General features: G+C 39.4%; 1 protein-coding gene across 1 annotated transcript; it reads left to right on the forward strand.

Moving 5' to 3' along the window:
- The first annotated feature begins 10547 nt into the window (after positions 1-10547).
- LOC137707783 (ribonuclease S-4) lies at positions 10548-11570 on the forward strand. The gene is made up of 2 exons (XM_068446706.1): positions 10548-10799; positions 10969-11570. Exons 1-2 carry the CDS (start codon positions 10548-10550, stop codon positions 11398-11400), a joined length of 684 nt encoding a protein of 227 aa, XP_068302807.1. The 3' UTR covers positions 11401-11570.
- Positions 11571-23617: the final 12047 nt, after the last annotated feature.

Below are 23617 nucleotides of genomic sequence, written 5' to 3' on the forward strand. Positions count from 1 at the left end.
CTTGATCTTCAAGGATAAAGAATCAATGTTAAGATTGTCAATTGTAGAAATACGTTTCGACAAGTCCTCCTTAAGCAACGCAAGGTCCTCCGACGGGCATTTTGAAATCCTCCCCTCAATATGGCTCTTGATATCCATTGCCGCACGAAGATTGATGCGATGAATAAGCTGCTCAGTACCACTAAGGTTTGGCCCTCTCAGAGAGATCTCAGAGCTAGCTGGCAAAGGTGTAGAACACATGGCGGGATCTTGCACGCCTCCACCTACACACGGCAAACTTGCGAAACTTGACGAACTTGGGATAAGCTCTGTACCAGGTGGATCCCCAATCTCCTCGCCTGTAGGTAGGTCGCCTCCAAATAGCATCTCCCTATAAGAATAAATACCTGTGGTCGCCAAGTCAAAAGAACAAGAAGGCCCAACCTAAAGAAAACAAAGAAAGCTGTTAGAAGCAAAAGCTAGAACAATGAAAGCAGAAGAAGTCATAAGAGAGAAGAAGATGCATAAGTCTTTCTCAAACGACACACTGCCATCGAGTTGAGGGAGCCTAAACACTTCTTTCTTCTTATGACGAAAATTGACATCGCTATCGGCCTGAGCGCCTTCAAGACGTCGCTTGTTTAAAACTTGTTGACCTTGCCGCAAAACAAGTCCATCTTCGCGCGAATCAACTTCATCACCAGCCTCTTCAGATACATCCAGATGTTGAGAAGACAAGCATGGGCATTGAGGGACTAAAACCACTGGTCTATCTTGCAAAGTAGCAGCACTCGCGCAATCAAAAGATATCAGTTGTGTAGGAACCACAGAACACCCCTCCTTCAATACATTAAGGTGTGAATGAGAAGAATTGGTACCACTTGCCATCCCCAAATTCTCATAATATACCTTTGACCACCAACTTACGTAAGCACGGGTTACTGGACTACTCTTGAACTCGTCTTTGGCCGGCAGGGTGACAGAAGCATTTGTACATGCACGGGTACAAGACTCCCAATGCATATACACGGCTTGCAAAGAGTCTAATTGTTTTTTTTCCTTCAGCTTGCCTGGCACATGTTGGACAAAACCAAATTGCCTGCTGAAACGGTGGGGACTATACGGCTGAACAATGCATCAATCTTCTTGCCGCAAAGAAACATACCCTGAGCGAAGACTTATAAGGTAAGATAAGTCTGAGAAGCGAAGATGCGAATCATCCATGATGCCTCGCCGCACCGAGCCAACTCTCGCCAGATAGTCCATCTTCAAGCCTTCGCAGCTTCTAAACAGTGTTTGCGCCTGGGAATCATCGAGGCTCTTCGAAGAAAGCACGCCAGAATACTTCGTCATCAAAGGCCCTGACTTGTTTAGAGTTGAAGAAAAAAAATGAGTACCGAAGTACTCACCCAACCAACCATACACATAGTGGTAGGGAAGAACCGCGGCACGATCTTCAGTGTTTGCTGAGTTCGAAACAACACTCAAGCCATTATAAATATTGGCCAAAACCGGGATAGCAAGACTGAAAGATTCACCTGCAGCCATCTTGCTAGCAACTTTGAAAACCCCAGGACGAACAAAGTTGACGTCGCCGATTGGAAAAACAAACTTACAAAGCCAACAAGCTAAGAAAGCAGCTAGGTAAGATTCTTCCACATGCTCTGATGCTATGCCAAGGTCCTCAAACGCTCTCAACTCGGCAGGGGAACGGCGCCTAGCTGAACCAATGGCACCAGATGGATATGAGTCTCCCTTTGGCTTAGTGGTTTTGTTGCAACTTCTTCTCTTCGAGGACTTCTTGTACCTTGTGTCCTCCCAATACCAGAAGCGGATCCATGAAGAAATCTTCACACCTGATTTACTTCGAGCATCTTAGGAAAGCTTGTGATATGCCCAAAATAAACAGCGACAACTCGCAGGCAATCCTCGGTTATTGCAGAGAGAAAGTTCCTCCGCACTAGGAACGACCTCGTCATAAAACTTACCTTGGATTGGCAATCCCCCTATCTTGTGGAGATCCCAAAGTGAAATTGACATCTCTCCTTGAGCTGTATGAAGCGTGTTAGTCGCTGAACACCAATACTCGAAGAACGCATGAAGGACAGAATGATGGAGATCATAACTAAACAAAGACGCGTACACGGCATGGTAAAGGCCCATGCTAGTAAGCACATGTTTAGATCGGCCCAAGACATCTTCAAGCCACTCCCGATAAGACTCATCAAAAACAGCTTCTCCGGTAGTCGACAAGGCATCATTCCAAGCCATAGCTCCGCTGCGGATGTGATCTCCGAGAAGCTTAAACGAAGCCGGATGATTGTCACGAGCATGATGCGAAGGGTTCAAGATAAGAATCCCCGGTGTGCACGCCTCCCTCTCCATATTTGATCGAACAAAGTTTGCCACATTCCAAGATACTTCAGAAGACCACGACTTAATATGCATGGAGTTGTCTTTTGTAGGAAGAGCAAGCGCCTTAAGGCCAGTCAGTGGGGCGTAAATCTTCAGCGTTGTTCCCTTATCTTGCGAATCATTTTCCTTCGCGAGAATGGTGATGGTGTTGCTCTTAAAACATTTGAAAAATACCATGACCGCAAAAAAAAAAAAAAAAAAACAGCCACAAAATTTGAACAGCAGGACAACAGACAGTGCAATGGTGTGCAGCGAACAGTGCAGCGATGACGGTGCAGCAAGCAGCAGCAAGAGGCACAATAACGTCACCACCGAGGAAAATTATGATCAAAAGGCACTACACAGCATAAACTCGCTGCAGTCTTTTGCATAACCCCACACGGTAAAAGTGACACACTGCAACAAGCTCCAAGCAGCGGCAAGAGGCACGGCAACGTCACTACCAAGGGAAGACTGTGATCAAAAGGCATTACACAGCAAAATCCCTTTGCAATCTTTGCACAACACCACTCTTTCTACACCACCAATTTACGCGTTCCTGGGTTCTTCGTCGGTTTGGCAGCCTCAGCCGTGCAGATCACCATATAAAAAAAAAAAATTTAAAAAAAAAAAAATGCAAGAACAAAATATAAAAGACACAAAGATTTTAACGAGGTTCCTCCACAGTCAGTGTAACTGGAGTACGTCCTCGGAGCAGTAGGAGCTCACCCAATAATCCACTATCAACCAAATGGGAGTTTACAAAGTGTTGGCAACTTTGTTAGATGATTACTAACCAAATGAAGCAGCAGCTTCTCTTCTCTATTTGCAGCTTCTTTCTTTTTCTCAGCAGAGTATTGAGCTCTCTCTTCTTCTCTATTTTCTCCAAAACCGAAATGAGCTATCTTCACTTTTCCCTTTGCTTCAAAGGCTATTTAACTTCACTTGAACCAACTCACGGGTGTTGAAGAAAAAAAAAAAACAAAAACATTTTCCTGTTTTTCCTCCCCAAAACAAGGAAAGATGTTTCTCCCTTTCTTCCTTTATAATTTTTTATAGCCAAAAGCATTTGCAAGTTGTTGTCTAGCCGAAAGCATAGCCAAGTTGGCCACTATCCAACATAAAAAAAAATAAAAATAAAAAATAAAAAATAAAACATCTTTGGTGGATCAGCGCAAAAAAAAAAAAAAAAAAAAAAAAAAAAAAAAAAAAAAAAAAAAGATGGAGCTTTCACAAAGGATGTTCACGTGAAGCCCCATTATTTGGCAAAACTCTCGGAGCGGAAGGCATCGGAGCTAGATCATTCGAGGCCACAATACTTGGTGGAACGCTGGATGACCCAGGAAAAAGGTGCCTCTGGAGATAAGCAGCAAGCCTTTGACGGTCACTTTGAATCCGACCTTCAGATTCTTGCAGCTCATCAAGCTTCCTCTTCATGCCCGTCGAATAGTTGTTGGCAAGCACGTGCAAACTTCTATTCTCGTACTTAAGCTGTTTGATCTCCTGCTTAAGATTTTCCACCTCTGCCATCAACGATTCAACCTGACGGGAGCGAGCAAGTAGGCGTTGGCCCATGTTGGACACAGAGCCTGCACACTGAACACTGAGAGCCAGGGACTCTTGAACGGCCAACTCATCGGACCGTCCTGAAAGCAGCCTACTATCTTTAGGAGTGAGGAGGTTCCTAGCTACTATCGTAGCTGTTGTTGCATCCATCATCATGGAGTCTTCACCTGTAAGAGGACCATTAGAAGATAAGAAAGACGGGCACCATACCTTAGCCTGACGCGGCGTAACCGGATCACTACTGAGACTCAAATCTAAGCAAATGTTCGATGGGTTAGCCATTATCAAAGGGTTAAAAGAGAAAGGTGGATGAAGTAAAATCAGAAAGGGCCGAAGACGATTTTCACAAACGGGCGATCTTCAAAGTGTGCATGTTGGAGGTGATCGATACCTCTATAAAAAGCCAAGGCGACACGACCACCGATTCAAAAAACCGGATTTTCCTGCGTGAAGTTCGGCGACGCTTTCGCGGCTTTTCAGATAACACGTTCAACTTTGTCAAAAGATCTCTGACAAAGTTGAAAACACGTGAAGGTTATCATCCAAACTACGCGCCTTTGCCAACAAGCGTGGTGACAGAGCCGCACCCGTGACTACTTTTTCGAAGAGGCGCTCGCTCAGAAATCGAAGAGACGCTTGTTAAAAAATCGAAGAGACGTTTGTCGACAAGGGTAAAAGAACAGTACCACCACTGGCTATTAGGAAATCCCTATATATGTCGACCTTCATCTTTTATGGCAAGGCAGACCTGAAGAAAATGCCCAACTCTTCCTCACCTCTGAGGGCGCACTCCCAGCAAAGCCTCTCGAAATACTCAATTTTTCTTCTTCCCCAAAGAAGATACCAAATGCCTGGAGTACAAATGAGGCAGGAAGAAACGGTAAATCGAAGCACATGGAGACAAGCACAACAAATATATGTGCTGATTCATTCGCTGCTTCTTCAAAAGAAAAAGTATCTCATATCATTAAGGGCGAAAGCAAAGGTATCTCATATCATGCTTTTTCCCTGTCTTTTCCTTTGCCCTTGTTCTCACCTGCCAAGACAAGGACAGAGAAAGCAATATGTCGGAACCTCCACTCAAACTTGCGCTGCCACCAAGAAGTGATGGTCCATTCAAATGCAAGGTTTGCATTCCACTCCTGTATCAGAGGACAGATACTACAAGAGAAGATGCCACACCTGCATAAGGAAATACCACTTCTGCAAAGGGAGCAAGTAAGGCAAGTGAAAATGATACATCGAAGCATGTGGAGACAAGCACAACAAATATATGTGCTGATTCATTCGCTGCTTCTTCAAAAGCAAAGGTATCTCATATCATACCTTCTCCATGTCCTTTTCTTTGTCCTTGTTCTTACTCGCATGGCAAAGTGAAAGAAGCAATCAGCCGGCACTTGGAGTCAGTCTTCCGATCTGGAACCGAGTGCCTGAAATCTATTCCCTGGTTGCTTACCTAGCGTTGCTCTCGAGTAGTCATCTTCAACGGTTGATACACTTCCAGAGAAGGGACCACTTCTGCAAAGGGGAGCAAGTAAGGCAAGTGAAAATGATACATTGAAGCATGTGGAGACAAGCAACAACTGCATAGGCTGAGCTATCCTCTAACCCTCTTCAATACGAATTGGAGAGATTGAACAAAGAAATAGAAAAAAGGAGTAAGCTCAGACCTTCGGAGGAGACCAAAAAAATCCTGCTGCCCAGTTCAAGAGTAGCACAAAGGAAAATCAACGATTGGAGGAAACCAGAAAATCTTCCAGTCGAACTCAAGATCAAGCCTCAATGACCCTTGAAGAAATCACAAGTCCGATTCAAAATCAAGTGTTCACCACCCTTGAATCAAATTCAACTCCAGATAAAAGGAGTAAGTTCAGACCTTCGGAGGAGACCAAAAGAATCTTCCAGCCCAGTTCAAGATTAAGCTTGTGGAAAATCAACGATTGGAGGAAACCAGAAAATCTTCCAGTCGAACTCAAGATCAAGCCTCGATGGCCCTTGAAGAAATTTCCAGCCCAATTCAAGATCAAGCCTCGACGGCCCTTGGGTTGACATCTACATTAAGGGACTTCAAAACGCATCTTCTACACGTGACAAGCACATGTCTACGACGCGCCTTGAAGTGGGGGCATTTGTAGACATCAAATTTTCGGTGAAATAAATGTTGACCAATAATTAAAATTTCAACGCTCACGTGTCACATAAATTTTACATGTAGCGTGTGACTCAACGAAAAATCGAAATAAATTGAAAAGGTCATCAAATAGGACACGTGTCAATACCTGGCAGAAATGATTTATTTCATCTGATTATTTAAATCCAAAAATCAAGTTTTGAAATTCTATAAATAGGAAGCCAAGGCATTCATTTTAGGGGAAGGAAGAAAAGGAAGAAAGAAAGAAGGGAATTTACATCACAGCAAAACCTTGAAGCCTCGAAACTCTAAAGCTCTCAAGCAAATCCCGAAGGATCAAGAAAACACTCTTCGTTCTTCGTCAAATCCTCCTTCAAAGGTCAAGCCCCAACGGCCCTTGAAGAACTTCCACCGACTCAAGATCAAGCCCCGACGGCCCCTTGAAGAAAGTGTTCATCATCCGTTCATCCTAAGATCAAGCCCCAACGGCCCTTTGGATCAACAACCTCAACAAATCCACACATCCAATCGTTCTTCAAGATTAAGCCCAAAAGCCCTTGAAGATCCGCTCATCCATCAACCTTCAAGATCAAGCCCAAAAGCCCTTGAAGAAATCCATACATCCAGTCTTCAAGATCAAGCCCAAAAGCCCTCGAAGATCCGTTCATCAACTGTTCTTCCCTAGATCAAGCCCCGACGGCCCTTTGGATCAACAGCTCATCCACAAACCTTCACCCTACGAAGATAGAATCAGAGGATCAAATTACAAAGAGATTGTAACCCCAAAATCATTAACACAAAAAATATATTTTGTACACGTATTCTTGTTTCTTGTTTTACCAGGAATTTTTCGTGTTTACACATATAGATATCAACTGCCTAGGCCTACTACTCGGCTATTTTTAAGATGAATTCTGAAGAGGTATAATTGTTGGTGACAAGTTGATTGGCTCTAGTGCAAGTGGGAAATTGTTAGAAATGTGCCCTAAAGCCAATTATATGATGATACTTTACGGACATTTCACATGTTAAACTAATCTAGTTTAATTAAAGGGCAAAGATTATTGTTAAAGCCATCTCATTTAAATGTTATATGCTTGAACAATAAGTCCAAGGAATATGTAATTAGGAGAATATGATCTAAAGAAGTTAGATTCATGAGATCATTCTCTTTCATAAACATATCATAAATGTTCCTGATCATAGGATTGCCATCTCATTTAAATGTTATATGCTTGAACAATAAGTCCAAGGAATATGTAATTAAGAGAATATGATCTAAAGAAGTTAGATTCATGAGACCATTCTCTTTCGTAAACATATCCTAAACGTTCATGATCATAGGATTGCCAATTAGGCATTAACAGTATGTTAAGATCAATACATCCTATGTCTTTTCTCCGGGAGAATGACTAGTCTCAAGTTATTGGTATGACTAACACCAAAACAAGCATGTAGATGCTTAATAGAGAATGAGTTCACTGAACGCCAACAACAAGGAGTTCTCATACTCATGTCATATGAGAACTCAACGTTGGGATAATGCAAAGTAGTCATTTGACCTAAGGCATCATAGTTATCTTGTGGTTAGGTCCTTGATTTTTGACTATGTCAAAGGCACTCCATCAGAGGGTGTCCATGGCATAGTTAGGGTTAAGCCACTTAACTGTAAAGGCAGGTGAATACACAACAAGGGATCTCTAACCTCCAAATCGTTGAGGGAGAATACTTTATGATATGATTAAGTATCTCTAGCTAGAGTACAAATGAGTTTTAGGAAATCGTTCCAAATCTCATTTAAGGTAATCTTATAAGTAAGAAAATCACATTGGATAGTAGACATGAATAAACTATGAAAATCACATTGGATAGTAGACATGAATAAACTATCAAATGAAACAATGTGGTCAAGAGTATTGTATTAGAGAAAGATTGTATTGCATTTGTAATCCCAAACTGAATAGGTTATCCAACCTCTTCTGATTAGCTTGGGTAGCCATGACATACTACTAAGTGTCACTCATGACTTGTGGAAGCCCTAAAGGTGTATAATCACTCAAGAGAGAATTGAAAGTAAGTTTCAATTCGATTAGTAAGAGCTCTAATTGCCCGCTACATTGCTAAAAGGAACCTAATAGACTGCACACCGTGTAAGGTAATGATTGAAGGAAATAACGAAGATGAGTAAGGACAATTAAATAGTTTAATTGTATATGGCAAGGATCAATTACGTCAATTAATCAATAATGAAAGGTTCGTTTTAGGCCCTAAGTTAGTTTTGGATTGCGGGGCCCTAAAAAGGTTTTCGTCAAAAAGGCTCATAACTTTAAGTTGTGTGACAACTAAAACAAAATGAGCAATTAGCCCACTAACACCTAATGGCCGGCCATAGAGGAGAGTTTAGCTTAATTACATTCATGCCACTCAAATTGAGTAGCTATAAAATGGAAGTTATAGGCCAAATTCATTAGGAAAAATGAGATAACTTTTGCTCTCTCTTTCTCTCTAGGAGGCCAGCCACATTGGTGGAGTTTACTAGCATCAAACTCTTCCAATGTCATTCATCTTCTTCCTCACCATCCTCGATGTCGAAAATTAGAGGTCTCCTACTTTGGGGACTTTTGGAGAATCAATTTTTCCATCCATATCCATGGAGCCAATGAGCAAGGAGACAAAGGAAAGAAGGCTCTCACATGGGTGATTAACCTTTGCTAAGCAAAAAGGTCCTTCAAAGATATAAAGAAATCTCTACTCTTTCTCTTAGGTTTTGAGTTGAGTCTTGGTTCACCGCAACTATTAGGCTTTGAATTTCATAGTTTAGGTTTTATTTTAAAGTGCATAAAAACATGCATCCACCATTTAATCGTTAAATATTTTTTGACAAATTTTCCTTCCAAAAGGGCATCGGCCCCCAGAAAAGTTTATCACCAATCAATCGAAATCAACATCATCATAAAACGAAGCAAATTTGGCATCGGCCTTCATCATAACAGAAATCAAGATTGTAATATACATAGCTAGTATACTGTTCCCCAAAAAATAAATGCCCAATAATTCAACTTCACCAAAATCTTGAAATTTGAAGAAGTGAAGAGATAACCTCGACAAACGGAGCATCAGAAATTTGTCCAAGATCAATCGCGTGAGCAAAAATGGCTCTGTGATACCATATTAATAGATGAACATCAATCACAGACTTTGAGAATCGAAGAAGAAATGAGAATATGTTATGTTGTAAGGAGAAGAGTGTAAAAGAAGAAAACTTAGAAACTTTGTAACTGTTTCATTAATATTGGACAGATCAAATCTTACAAGAGAGGGAAAATGCTTTATAACTACAACTTTAAACAACCAAGCGTAACATATAAGCTAACACGCAAGCTATTGCTGATGTGTCACATACAGCAATACTGCGGAACCTTAGTGGCTTTTTATCATTGTTTTCTAAAACTGTTTTCTTTCAAATTGAGTTTGTTTAAGTTTTTATTTGTTGATTTTCTTAAATTGTTTTTATTATTTTAAGTCACAAAATCAACTTTTCTCAAACTTTGTTTTCAAATAATTAATTAAGATTTGTTTTTTTTCATAAATAAATCATTCAATTTCTATGGAAAACAACATTGCTTGAGCTATTTATATTACAATTACCTAGTTCTATTGCAAGTATTTTTAAGTATTTTTATGCATACTTTTACAAGTGATAACAATCTTACCAGTATTACTCTTTAAATCTTTCTCTTGTAATAGGTACTTGTATTTCAATACAATCTCTCTTTGAATGGTCGTGGTCATCTCAATACAAGGCACAATCAATTTCTCTTTTTCCTTCAATCAAAGCTTGATGTCCGAGTGCCAAACTTTCATTCATCATTTACATATTGTCCCTTTTTTCTTTACATAAGTAAAGTACTTATAATTAAGACAAGAAAGAACCTAAGTTAAGCCCCTCTCATTCAATGACACAATCTTTTTGTTATGAAGTCAATAAAGCGCAATCTCCACTGCTCAAATCTCATTTGCTAGTGGTAACTAGTAATGACTTGCTCGTAGTCTCTAATTTCATGTTCAAATAAATTTGCGGCCTACCGGCAAGACCCATGGCAAATTTAGGTGGCAAGCTGCTGCTTTAGCCCATCCACTTAGAAACACAACATATGATCAAATACATGTGATCAATATGATAAACTAAGGGCATTGCACATGACTAGTTTGAATAGAAATACTGAAGGAGCAAAATTTCCTATAAATATATTGAACATGTGATCAAATACACGTGATCATGGATTTCAATTAGAGGTTTTTGAAGAACCCCTTAATTATTCATGCATGTACGCATGTGCCTACAACTAGTACTATAAATATAAGAGCTTAATTGATCTCCAATTGATCCACACCACCACCTCTACTACTTCAAAAGTTCAAATCGATCTAATTAGTAATTAATCTTCCTCGCTCTTGAACAAATTAATATTATTCAATGGGAAATACGGGGATGATATATATGTTTACAATGGTATTTTCATTAATAGTATTAATATTGTCTTCGTCAACGGTGGGATACGATTATTTTCAATTTACGCAGCAATATCAGCCGGCCGTATGCAACTCTAATCCTACTCCTTGTAACGATCGTCCTGAAAAATTGTTTACGGTTCACGGTTTGTGGCCTTCAAACAAGAAGGGACCTGACCCAGAAAAATGCAAGAATATACAAATGAATTCTCAGAAGGTAATATTATTAATAATGAGATAGTCAATATTGTTTATTTCATTTATGCACTTGTGTATAAAATATATTACATATACTCAACATAGATTTTCATGCACACCTGTGCAAATATTAGAATTAATTTAAAATTTAATCATGAATTGTTTCTATTATATAATTATATTGTCAGATAGGAAATATGGCAGCCCAGTTGGAAATTATTTGGCCGAACGTACTCAATCGAACCGATCATGTAGGCTTCTGGGAAAGAGAGTGGCTCAAACATGGCACCTGCGGGTATCCCACAATAAGGGACGACATGCATTACTTAAAAACAGTAATCAAAATGTACATAACCCAGAAACAAAACGTCTCTGCAATTCTCTCGAAGGCGATGATTCAACCGAACGGGCAAAACAGGTCATTGGTGGATATTGAAAATGCCATACGCAGTGGTACCAACAATACGAAACCAAAATTCAAGTGCCAAAAGAATACTAGGACGACGACTGAATTAGTTGAGGTCACTCTTTGCAGTGATAGAGACTTAACGAAGTTCATAAATTGCCCCCAACCACAACAAGGATCACGATATCTCTGCCCCGCCGATGTTCAGTATTAATTAAGAGCGAGGCTGGCTAGCATTACACACACACACATACATATGCATATATATATATATATATATATATAGTTGGCTTATATACGGATGACGATTTCCATATGTAGGACGAGATGAATACACTTATGTGATTGTATTTCTAATGCATAAATTGGCCTAATTAATTAAAACACCTATAAATATGTGAATTTTCCTTTAAAATAGTAAAATTTGAATGGTCATTTTTGTATCCATAGAAAAACCCTTTTTATCAAGGTTGGTTTCGGAAATTGGACATTTCAATCAAAATTGTGCCTAAAAGCGAATATGCATCAATTTGGTCCCTAAAACTGGAACCGGCAAATCATTTTGGTTATTCTGTTCTCTTACTGTAATTTTTTTCTGTTAGTGTTGATGTGGTACCTGGACATGAACCTGAGGGATGTCTTCTCTTCTGTACGCGGCAATTTCTATTTCTGTGGCTTCTTCCTTATTCATTCTTTATTTTTTTTTCCAGGTTATTTTCATTTGAGGATGCTTCTTTTCAAGTTATTTAGTATGACAGGAATGTTTAAGTATTCCAGGTTTTTTTTTTTTTTTTTTTTCCGAAAGCATGGTTTATAGATTATAGAATTTCAGTCAAAACTCAACAGCCAAATTAAACATCACAAAAACCATTTTATCCTCTGCCCCTTACAAGAAAATAAGAAATTAAAATCTGACTGAATTTCTATTGTTAAGTAGTAAGATGGTGGAAATGGTGAAATTACACTGTTGTAATTTGTTGCCTTGATTTGACTTATAATTCTAAATTTTGATACATTCATGTTTAGACTCAGTTGTATATATACAATCTTCGAGATATGATTGATAATTGTGGAACCAAAAATAATTCTAAAAATTACGGAGATGACATGTTACTTTTTTTTAAAAGAAGACAAAATTTCCCTCATTAAAAGGGCAAGGCAAACAAATATTTCCACGCAGCAAATTCTATCTTTTGATGGATTCCTAATTTGAGATCAAATACAAGTAAGGAATCCTCATCATGATCAATCAAGCATGCTACCATCATCATCCTATCCTAAAATATTATCTCCTAATTAATATCTTAGGATTATTCTTTCCTCACCCATCCTATGCATGACGCAACCTTGGCCAATAGGAAGCCACCACGTGTAGGGGAAAACCCTACACCTAGGCCGGCCACCTCCCTATAAATACACCTCGTTAAGCAATTAAGCCCTAAACAACTCACTCTTTTTCAGAGTTGCTACTTAGGCATTGTAGATCCAATGGCCAAATCCTTCCTCCCCACCTCACCTCGGGGGCATGTAAAGCTTTTCCTTAGTAAAGGTGTTAATTATTTTGTGAGTACAAATTCGTTAAGACTAAAGACAGTGAATTCTTCCTACTGCAAATTGGGTTAGATAGAAAGCTTAATGGAGCTCGACATTGCACAGCCCACGTGTAGGAAAGAAAATTTATATACAATATAAAAAATAATAATAATAAATAAATAAATAAATAAAAAGCCCTTGATTTGTTTTGGACAGGAAAGTTAAACATTCTTGAGATAAAACAGGTTGGTATGATTGGACTTTAACTGTTTCCAGTCAACTGTGGTGGTTCACACAACACTAAAGGAAGCATGTGAAAAATTTACTAACTGATTATAAATGGTTTGGACTCTTGGATGGGATTGGATTGGAACTTTGGATATATGTTCTCTCTTTTAAGCTTGTTCATGAGTTGAAAATCCTAGTTTATGCTTGGTTATTCTTGTTGCTGACAGTTGGGCTTTGGATTAAATTATCAAAAAAGTTGACTGAACAATTGTGTTAATCTCATATTAAGATGTTTGTGGGTTCCATCACCGTAAACACTCACGAGAGTATAACTCATCCAGGCAATCTAGGGGTTTAAAGGCTCGTTAGATATGCTGAATGCAATCAAGGCCCCATTTGGTAACTCGGACTATACTGACTATTTTTGTCGAATAAGATAAATAGTCACCGGATAGTACTAACTAAATTATTAGTATTATCCGGTGCCTTATATGGTGTGCTAAACAGGGCCCAAGAGTCCTACAGAAGTGGCTTAGTTAGTTTTCATTAATTCTTACTTTTACTTTTGTTCGAGAACTAGCAAAATCTAGGTTTGGGGATATTTGATGAGCACATTTTATGTCACTTCTTCAACTACTAAGTTTAGACTTTTTAGTCCTCTGTTTAGTTAATTTAATTTAGTTTGTCATATTTTATGTCAAGTATAAATAAACTTTTCTTTCTTCTCATTCACATTTGTTAAGCTCTAATATCCAATTCATACAAGATGCTTTTCATTGTAGGTAATTGATACATGTGCGTGGCTGCATGCAAGTTGTGGCAGCAAGCTGGAATTAGCAGCTCCTGTTCATCAGTCAACTCCCAGACCTCAAAACATCAATGTAGACTGCTCGGATAGAGATGACTTTTTCATGGAAGTTGTTTCAAACTATGTCTACTCCAACATATTCAAAATTGACGCTAATCTAAGCTCTGTAGCATTCCCAGTGCATCCCGCACCGACAGATGCTCAGATTCACAGCTCATGATCTTCAGTCAGATTGTAGGGCCCAAACTGTCAACTTAAAGTGCTCAAATGAACGACGTTTTCATGAAAGCTTCTCCAAATTGTTTCTAATGCAACATATCCAAATTTTGGGATAATCCATTTACTGTAGCGTTCTGTGTGCTCAAAACATTGAAGCATGTCTAAGGAAATTGTAGCAGCTGCTCAATAGATGCATAAGTTGGACTTCTAGCCTCTATGAATGAAAGAAGAGTTGGGAGCAACGAGCAGTAATAAACCTGCAGTGGTTGTTGACTAATTGGCAAAAGAAGGAGGAATTCATGCATGTGGGAAGACAAGAAGTGATGGAAGTAAACGGAAAGGAGTAAAAAAAATTCACCACTGCAAGCAAGCTGTAGCTGCCAAATAATTGCAAGACTTCGACTTCCAGCTCTCTTATAATAGAGAGGAGCTGCAGAAAACTGGGGAGAGGAGAGCCATTCTATTTCAGTTTGTCCTTTGTGTAAGAGTTTGAGACCCTCTTGTCCCACATTGGTCAACAGTATTTTTTCACTAACTTTTATATAGGCTTATTCCTTCTTCTTAATAATTAGAACTTGGACCATTTGAAAATGGATTGAAGACTTGGGCATTATGGTTGTGTGGATTAGGCTTGAATATAATATAGCCTAAATGCAATTAATATTTATTAATTAAAAAATGTTTTGATTAAAAGATAGGGTGTGAAACAGCCTATATATTTGCAATCACAGTATCCAAGTGAGATGATCTTTTCTTCCTCTTTTTCTTCCGTACGAAATTTCCAGAGAGTAAGCACACAAAGCAAATTTTCTAGAATTCTAAAATCCAGTGCGGGTTGTAGAATTAGGTAGTTGAATCCTGGTCGAGCAGACATTGTAGAACCACAAGCACAAGAGTGGGACGAAAATACTGTTCGAAGGACATAGCTTTTACGCTAGAATCTACCTTGTGTGATCAAGTTAGTATCATTGATATTCTTATATTAGTTTCTGTATTTATTGTATAATTTCATTCTGCACATCAAGTACTTTTGGTTAATAATTTATTAGAATTTCATGTTCTATTTATTTCTGTTATTTTTTGTTTATTTCTGAATTGTTCTCCAACAATTTGTTTTATCTCTTTTTTCATGTCTTACAAACACTTTAGTTTATGTATTTTGTTACTATGAGTGGCTAAACTCCTTAATTGGGGTTAAGAAGGAAACAACCATTATGAAATAAGTTTCTTTTCTTTTATCCCTTCAATTCCTGTGATGATCTTAATGCCCATTATTCATGTTTCAAATGGTTAAGGGAAGTTTTTGTTCTTTTTATCTTTAATGTCATGCATTGTTGATAGTTTTTAAGCCAAACTTCATTGAACCATGCTTGGTTTTGTAATTCTTAACTATGAATTACTTTGATCATGTGTCATTCAAATATTATTCTTCACATAGGATGCTTAGCATGCTTTGATGTTATGTAGTTGAATGATTAGTTTACATGTGATGCTTCAAATTCATACCTTTAAGCGAAGATGAATTTAACCATGATTAATGCTACTTTGTGAGTTGGGAATTGTTGGATAAATAATTAGGAACTTATGGATTACTGGGAGTGGAATCTGAAACCTTGGTTAATTCTCTCATTCATTTTCTTTACTAATTTCATATTCATATGATTAGCTTGCTCAACACAACAACTTTTCTCCAACTAGGTTAGTGCTAAGTTAATTCGGGTTTGATTAGTTTTCCCTCATTTTCATACAATCTCTATGGATTTGACCTTGTACTTACACTCCTCAATATTTCAACAGATTCATGCACTTGCAAGTATAAATTTAAAACATACCAGGCAATTTGATTCAAGAACCGACCTGCGCCCATCACCCATGACCAGACCCACCCGTCTTAACGATTCAGCCCACTCATACGCCCAAATTTCACTCTACACTGGTTCCAAGCCATTTAAGTCAAATAGGGTCACAGTTTCCAGACCGGTTATGGCCCAAACTGGACCAGTCGAACATGCCCTTGGGCCGTTGCTTGAACCAGGGCTATTTTTGCCCTGTTTTCAATCATTTTGACCTATCCTGGCTCGAATTTTGCACCCCCAATCCATTAAACTTCCATTACTCATGGAGACGCCGATCATCCAAGCTCTTGCTCCCTAAATGGCAAACATCACCTGTCGCAATAGGTCGCAAACTTGACAAGTGTGCATTCACGGTTGGGCCTATACTCCAATGAGTATCTCGAACCTAATTGTAAGAGAAGTGTCTATCTGCGACTTGGCTTGTAAGGAGTTTCCTCCACCTCACACTAGAGTATGAACCTCAAGTAATGGAGATAACCAGAAGTTCGGTCTGACTCGAGTTCAACTGGTAGCTTATGCTAGGCAACCGAGAACATCTCTCTTACCGGCCAAAGTAAGACCACCTGTTTAACATTAAGAAGGACCCAAAAAAGACGCTTCACATCTAAATAAAGAGGTTTAAGGTAGAGAAGGCTAAGATCATTAGGTGTGACGACACGATTGCCACCAATTATTCGAACAATTGATCAAGAGAGAGAAATTAACTCTAGCATACTAATTTGCTTTAGTAGAGAACATGGTCTATGAAATCAAGCCCGACGAGGTCTTACAACACCTGAGCACCTCAGAAATGACTGAAAATAGCCTAGAAGAAGGCAAACAGAAAGTAATCAAATGACAAGAACAAGTCAGGAGCCAAGCCCAAGTACTGCTCGCTTACAAAATGGGGCTAGACAACAAGAATTGTGTAAAGCTCTCAGTCCTGATCCACTAAACCCTCTGTGACTTCAAGTATGAACCATTCTTTAATACATTCAATTGGGGATAATTACACCATTATCTCAAGATATTATTTCCTATTAAATATCTTAGAAATATTTAGAGAATCTCTCTCCATTAAACACTATATGGCCGGCCCTATCCCTATAAATACCCCATATTCTACCAAATTTTCAAAGCTTTTGCAACCCTAAAAAAGCCCTAAACACTTTATTCTCTCAGAGAAACTAACTTAGGCATTGGAGATCCATTGACCTAAACCCCCTCCCCTCCACACCTCGTGGGCCAGTGAGGCTTAGATCTCTGATCAAAGGTGTTGATTGTTTTGCAGGTGCATTTTCGTCAAGATTGAAGACAGCGGAGATTTGCATCGACAAATTGGTGCTTTCATTGAAAGCTGATTCAAAATACTCAAGCCTCTCACATTAGTTTCTTGAATTTTCTGTTACATTGAATTTCTCACACGTCGTATCAATTAAATTTTCATAGAAAAGTTTCTTAATCAATCCTTGGAAAAAGGATACAATGGTAGGAAATTCAGAAACTACGACGAATGGAACCTCCTACGTGCAAGGATTTAGATCGGAGAGCAGAGACGATGACATAGCCTTACGATGACGATCCTTATGGCTTAGCACGATGGCAGGAAGAGCCCCACCGCTGCGGAGCCGCGACCACCATCACCACCATTGCCCAGCAGCCATGGGAAGACCACAAGGCCACGACACCATTCCCAACGCCACTGCCCTTGTAGCACTGCGCCCTACCAAACCCTAGGCAGAAGGCCAGGTCCATTTCTAAGCTCATGGGCAAGAAGCCCCGAACTTAGCAGCTGCCACAGCAGGCTTGGGGCAAGAGGCCCAGCCCATTGCAGCAACATGTCTTTTTGCACAACAGGCCTAAACCCAAGCCCATAATGCGGCAACTACTACCAGCAAGGCAGCTCAACGGGCCCAAGCCCAAGCCACCCAGCCAACAGGCCAAGATGTGGCAACCCAACGACCAGGAGGGCCAACAACCATGCAGGCCCAAGGCAAGCAGGCGCCAGTTCAACGTGTCCCGCGACCTGCTCCAATGACTCAGCCCACGGCCTAATCCATTCCAAGGCCACCTTCAACGATCCAGATTCCAACCACAGGTCTCGCGATCAACTCAGGGTTGTTTTCACCCAGCTTTTTTGCAGAAATGCCCACCTTAGGCTCAAGTTTGGTACTTACAGTCCACTATTCTTCCACCATACATGGAGATACACATTTTCCAAACTTTTCCAATCCAAATGGCGAGCACTACCTGCCCCAGCATGTCACTAATTTGACAAACGCCCTAGCACAGCAGACCACCTTGGTAAACCAACTCTTCAAGCACATCTAGATGCAGCGCGTCCCAAATGAGGTGTCCTGAAGTAGGACAAGGGCTGAAGAACGTGACTCATCCCAATAACATCCCAGCAAAGAACCGCTTAGTCCGCCACGAACCGTGCATTCGAGTACTATGCACTCTCGTTTGGGCCCTTGAGGAAACATATTTTCCCACCTAAATGTGCAGAGAAGCATTCATTCCCGACTAGGCTCACATGTTAGTATACATTCGAGGTTAGGTTTATACTCCGGTGAGCATCCAGGATATTCTGGGAGAAACATCCACACGAGGCTAAGCCCACAAAGAGATCCTTCTACAAGGCAACAGAGTAGGCAGCTGCATGACGCCCAGAGAAAAGCATGTGAGCAGTCCAACTCAAGTTCCATTGGTAGCCCCTGCCTAGAGTGGTGGCGAGCAGCACAAGGCGAACCACGTGCACCGTAAACACAACACAGAAGAGCAGGACATGCTGCAGAGCCTCCAGCTACCTTACCAGGCAGAAATCCAGGAGGAAATGCAAAGGCTTGTAGCAAAGCAGCTATGCAGATTCCAGCGCATTGACATTACCGACGATGCCCTCTATAGAGACATGGCTAACCCGAGCATGTCACCATTTACAGATGAGATTGAGTAGACGGAGCCATCATGGAAGTTCAACTTGCCACATTTCATCTTGTTCAGGGGAGATAAAGATCCGGACTGGCACTTAATGTACTACTGAAACGTCATGACGCTCTCATGTGCAAGATCTTTGATATGACGCTCGAAGGCGAGGCGTAAGACTGGTTTCACACCCTGCCGCCATGTTCAATCTGGAATTTCAATGAACTTTCCTTGGTTTTCATTAAGGAATATACGTCTTACCACTTGATAAAAAAAAAAAGTTTGACAACCTTTTCAACATGATGGACACAAATGAGTCACTCCGCACTTATGTCAAGAGATTCGAGGAGAAGAAGGCAAAAATTATTGGATATGATGACAGCATCGCATGCTCAACTTTCCGAAAGGAGCTTCCAACAGATCACCCACTTTTTGGAGAAATAATTAGGAAAAGCATTCCCTTTGAGATGATGAAAAGCGCTCCTAGAAGCACCATGAGCAGCCACGCAAAGACGCAAAACTGACTCAGAATAAGGCAAGCAATAAACCACTCAACAATAAAAACAAGCCAGGAGACAGACGTAGGGACTCATCCCTAGCAAAAGGAGGCACAGCTCCCAAGACGTACACCAAGTTCTTCGTCCCGATCAACCAGATCTTTCGCAACCTCAAGGACATGCCATGGTTTAAGTCGCCGCCACCCATAAGGGGCGACACCTCTAAGATGCACCAGACCAAATACTGCGCATTTCACAGAGGTCCTAGGCACACAACTAATGACTCCACCACATGGAAAAAGTACCTTAAGTAGGTCATGAAGGAAGGCAAGCGCGACCAGTATGTCGATAAACCAGCTGCCTGGCCAAGGCAAGAAGCAGATGCGGATATCGAACCCCCAACCAAGACAATCCGAATAACCGAAATATTTGCCTGATTATAAGTATCTGGAGGCCACGAATAACTCCAAGTAGAGGAAAATCCAGCAGGCGAGGTCGATCAATTAGGTTCAAGTCATAGATGTTGTACATGGATTAATCGTCGGCTTCACCGAGCAGGACGCTGAGTGATGCGAGAATTATACGCACACAAATTAAACCCTCTTTTCGTCAAATTGTAGTATATGTATAAGTAGGGATCGTTCTGGACCGGGGATTAGGAGGGATTGTTAATCACTTGGATTTGACTCAAAAACGTAAAATAACAATATGAATGTATTTCTAACTAATCTAACACTTTTAAAATAAATGGGGGATCGGTTTTGGATGAATTTAAACTAAATGCACAGATTCTAATTAAAACAGATTATAAAAACGAAATTGATAAAATAGAATGATGAAAAACTAGTTAGAGGGTTCCTTATCCACACATGAACATAAGCATATAATTTGACTCCCAGTTATGACTTCAACAAACGATGAATGACAATGCTCCAAGTTAATTAGGTCCGCTTAAATTAACCTTCAGATTTCCCTAGATTCATTGGATTGAATGGGATACGCATTACAACCAAATTATTCCTAATCAAAGTCTCTCACATGGAATACGCATGATAGAGACATTCAACAAAGATCATTAAGTTCAACGGAAATCATAAACATCGACTAGGCATTCATAACTATGGGATACGCATGTTAATCCAGCCTAGGGTTTACTAAACACAATCGTGACTAGCGATTTTTACTACTCATGAATATAAGTTCATAACGATTAGGTGAAATTCCCTTATATCCTAGCATCAAGTTTTAGGCATGCAAATTAAGTGTCGACCCTCAACCCACATACATAAACAAGTTCTTAATCAAAACAGGAAAGTAACCCACATCTAAAGTTCATGAATTCATAACTGGAGTAAATCAAATCATAACCAACATATGTCCATGGCTTCAAATTCGCTTCTAACTAAAAAGAAATTAGTTTCACATGTTTAACATAATTGAATAACAAGTTAAATTAAACATGAAAACAGAAACAAGAAAAGAAAGAACAAATGGATGGAATTGAATGGATGGAAAGTTAGCTACGGGGTTCATCTCCTCATATGTTATACTTGCATAATAAAACGATTTCCAATTGCATTTCAACAAATCATTAATTCTCAACGCCCCGGGTCAATTAGGTTCGCTTAAATTAACCGTCAAGTTTTCCTTAAGTTAATGAATTGGATGGGTTAGCGCAACGCAATTCACAACATTCTCCAAAAGTCCTTTACGTGAAAAGCACAATAAAGATACAATCAAAAATCATTAAGCATCATGAAAACTTTAAGTGTTGACGAGGCATTCGTTACTATGGAATACGCATGAAACTTATGCCAAGAATTCATTTAACGCGATTGTTTATAAGCAACCTCCACTACTTGTGAATATAAGTTCGTAACTATTAGGTGAAACTCACTTATATTCTAGCGTCATATTCATGCATGAAAATTAAGTGTACACTGTCAATAAACATACATAAATAAGTTATCAATCAAACGGTTAAACAAATTGAACCACAACTTATGAAACGCAATTAGAAGTAATCAAATCAAAATGCAAGCATAAACATATATTTCGAATCACCCCCTAGCTAAAGGGGGTTTAGTTTATTATAACTTTGAAATCAAAGAAACACCTAAACATTCCAACAACTCAAACTTGAATTGTATGAACGTTTAGGCACTCTTCTCTTCCATTCCTCATACGTACAAACAAAGAGAATTGAATTTAAACATTGAAATCAAAGAAACACCTAAACATTCCAACAACTCAAACTTGAATTGTATGAACGTTTAGGCCCTCTTCTCTTCCTCTTTATTGTAGCATAAGGTCTAAGGATAGTTGGTTTGGGGGAATGGAAGTGTGGAATGGAGTGAGGAGTGATGGAAATGGAAAGATGGTTTTGGATTCTAAGGGGACTCACGGCAAAGAGAATGAATGGAAGTGTTTGTGGTGTGTTGTGTATGAAATGAGATGATGCTTGAATGAATGAATGCAAGGGTATTTATAGGGGGAATGGGAGAATATGTGGGTGATTGTTTAAGAGTGAATGTGGTTGTTATGATTGAGAGTGCATGTGGATGAAATAATGATGGAAAAAGAGCTAGGTTGTTGGTGTGTGAATGCATGTGTTGAATTGGTGGTGCAATGATGAAAGAGTAAGTGCATGTGTGTGTGAATGGTGGTGCAATGATGAAAGAGTAAGTGCATGTGTGTGTGAAAGAGTAAGTGCATGTGTGTGTGAATGGTGGTGTAATGATGAAAGAATAAGTGCATGTGTGTGTGAATGGTGGTGCAATGATGAAAGAGTAAGTGCATGTGTGTGTGAATGGTGTTTCTTGATGGTTTTGGGGTTGTGATGCATGTGAATGCATGTGGCTAAGGGTTGTTGATTGGGCTAGAGGTTTTGCATGGCTCAAAGGATTGTTTGATTGGGCTAGGCCCTTTGTTTTATGTCCAAAGTGCATACAAGGCTTTCAAATTCGTCCAACACTTTGGCTCCAAGCATATGCTATCCATTCCAAGCCCAATTTTGCTCCAAAATGCTCCAAAATGCATCTTTTTGCTTCCTTAGCCATATGAACCTAAAAACACACGAAAATGGCTTAAACTACTAAAACAACTATGAATTAACAACATAGATGCACGAAAACAAGCTAAGTAAGTCGCCTAAATATGCTCCTATCAAATTCCCCCACACTTAGCTTTTGCTAGTCCTCGAGCAAAACAAAACAAAAGAAACCAAAAACAAAACGACACTGAACAAGTAAAACACAACCTAACCTTCCAACAATCGTCTCAGGGATTTCCAATGCACATGACAAGTTAAAAATCATTATTTCCACAGATTTTAGCCATCTTTACACTTAAGTACATTCTTAATCATAGTCACCACATACTAGTTCACAATTAAGCATTTAAAACCATGATTTGAATGTAGTAACATGCCTTAGAGAATTTCCTCAATTCCTTATTAGAATGCACTCTATTTTCACACAGATTTTCTAACTACACACCCTACACTAGTTATATGTGAGAGATTGATGTAAACATGTAGACGAACACTCACATATGTTATAACAAGGAAAGCATTTTCTGGAGTTAATAAGCATGTTTAGATATGATCTCATGAATGGAATGCTACTACTTAGACGCGAGAACCAGTGACACCATAAGCTCATACCAAGTTCAAACTCCACAAATTGAAATACACAACACTCAAGATAGAAGTCAAGGGTTGTAACGGGGCTTGGGGTATGTGGATAACAAAGAAGGGATATGGAAAACAAAGGTTCTTAAAGAAATAGTGAGCAAAGCATTTGAATCAACTTAGAATTCACTTTTGAATGAAAACTCAACTTTTGAACAAAAAGGGAGAATTTAGACAATTTACGCCCAGAATTGGTGTTTTGGAACCTTTCTTCAATCACTTATTCTTTCATTTTTTTTTTTTCAAGCTCTTTTTTCTTTCTTTCTTTCTTTTCTCTTTTTTTTTTCTTTTCTTTTGAATCTCAAAACATAAACACTTAAACATTCTCTCCCCCACACTTATTTTCTTTCATAATGTAACTCAAAAGGAATTCAATTAAGTCATGCTCACTATCTTTTAAGAACAAGGGTGGGGATTGTCCTAAACTAGGCTAGGTGAGGAAAAAGTGGGTAAACAAAGAATAAAGGCTAAACAAGGCTCAACGGGGTTAAAACTTACAACATATACGAAGTATGGGAAGTAAGGCTATTTGGCTATGGTGGTGGTCACTACACAACTTCTTCTTGAATATGTGTTATGCAAATCAATAACATGCTTTGAATGAAATGGGCATGAGTTCTAGCATTTGGAACTATATGATGAAACGCCTTCTAAGTAGTAACCAAGCAAAGAATAATGAGATCATGCAACGACTTTAG

Source organism: Pyrus communis, chromosome 11 (assembly GCF_963583255.1).
Source record: "Pyrus communis chromosome 11, drPyrComm1.1, whole genome shotgun sequence".
Classification (NCBI taxonomy): domain Eukaryota; kingdom Viridiplantae; phylum Streptophyta; class Magnoliopsida; order Rosales; family Rosaceae; genus Pyrus; species Pyrus communis.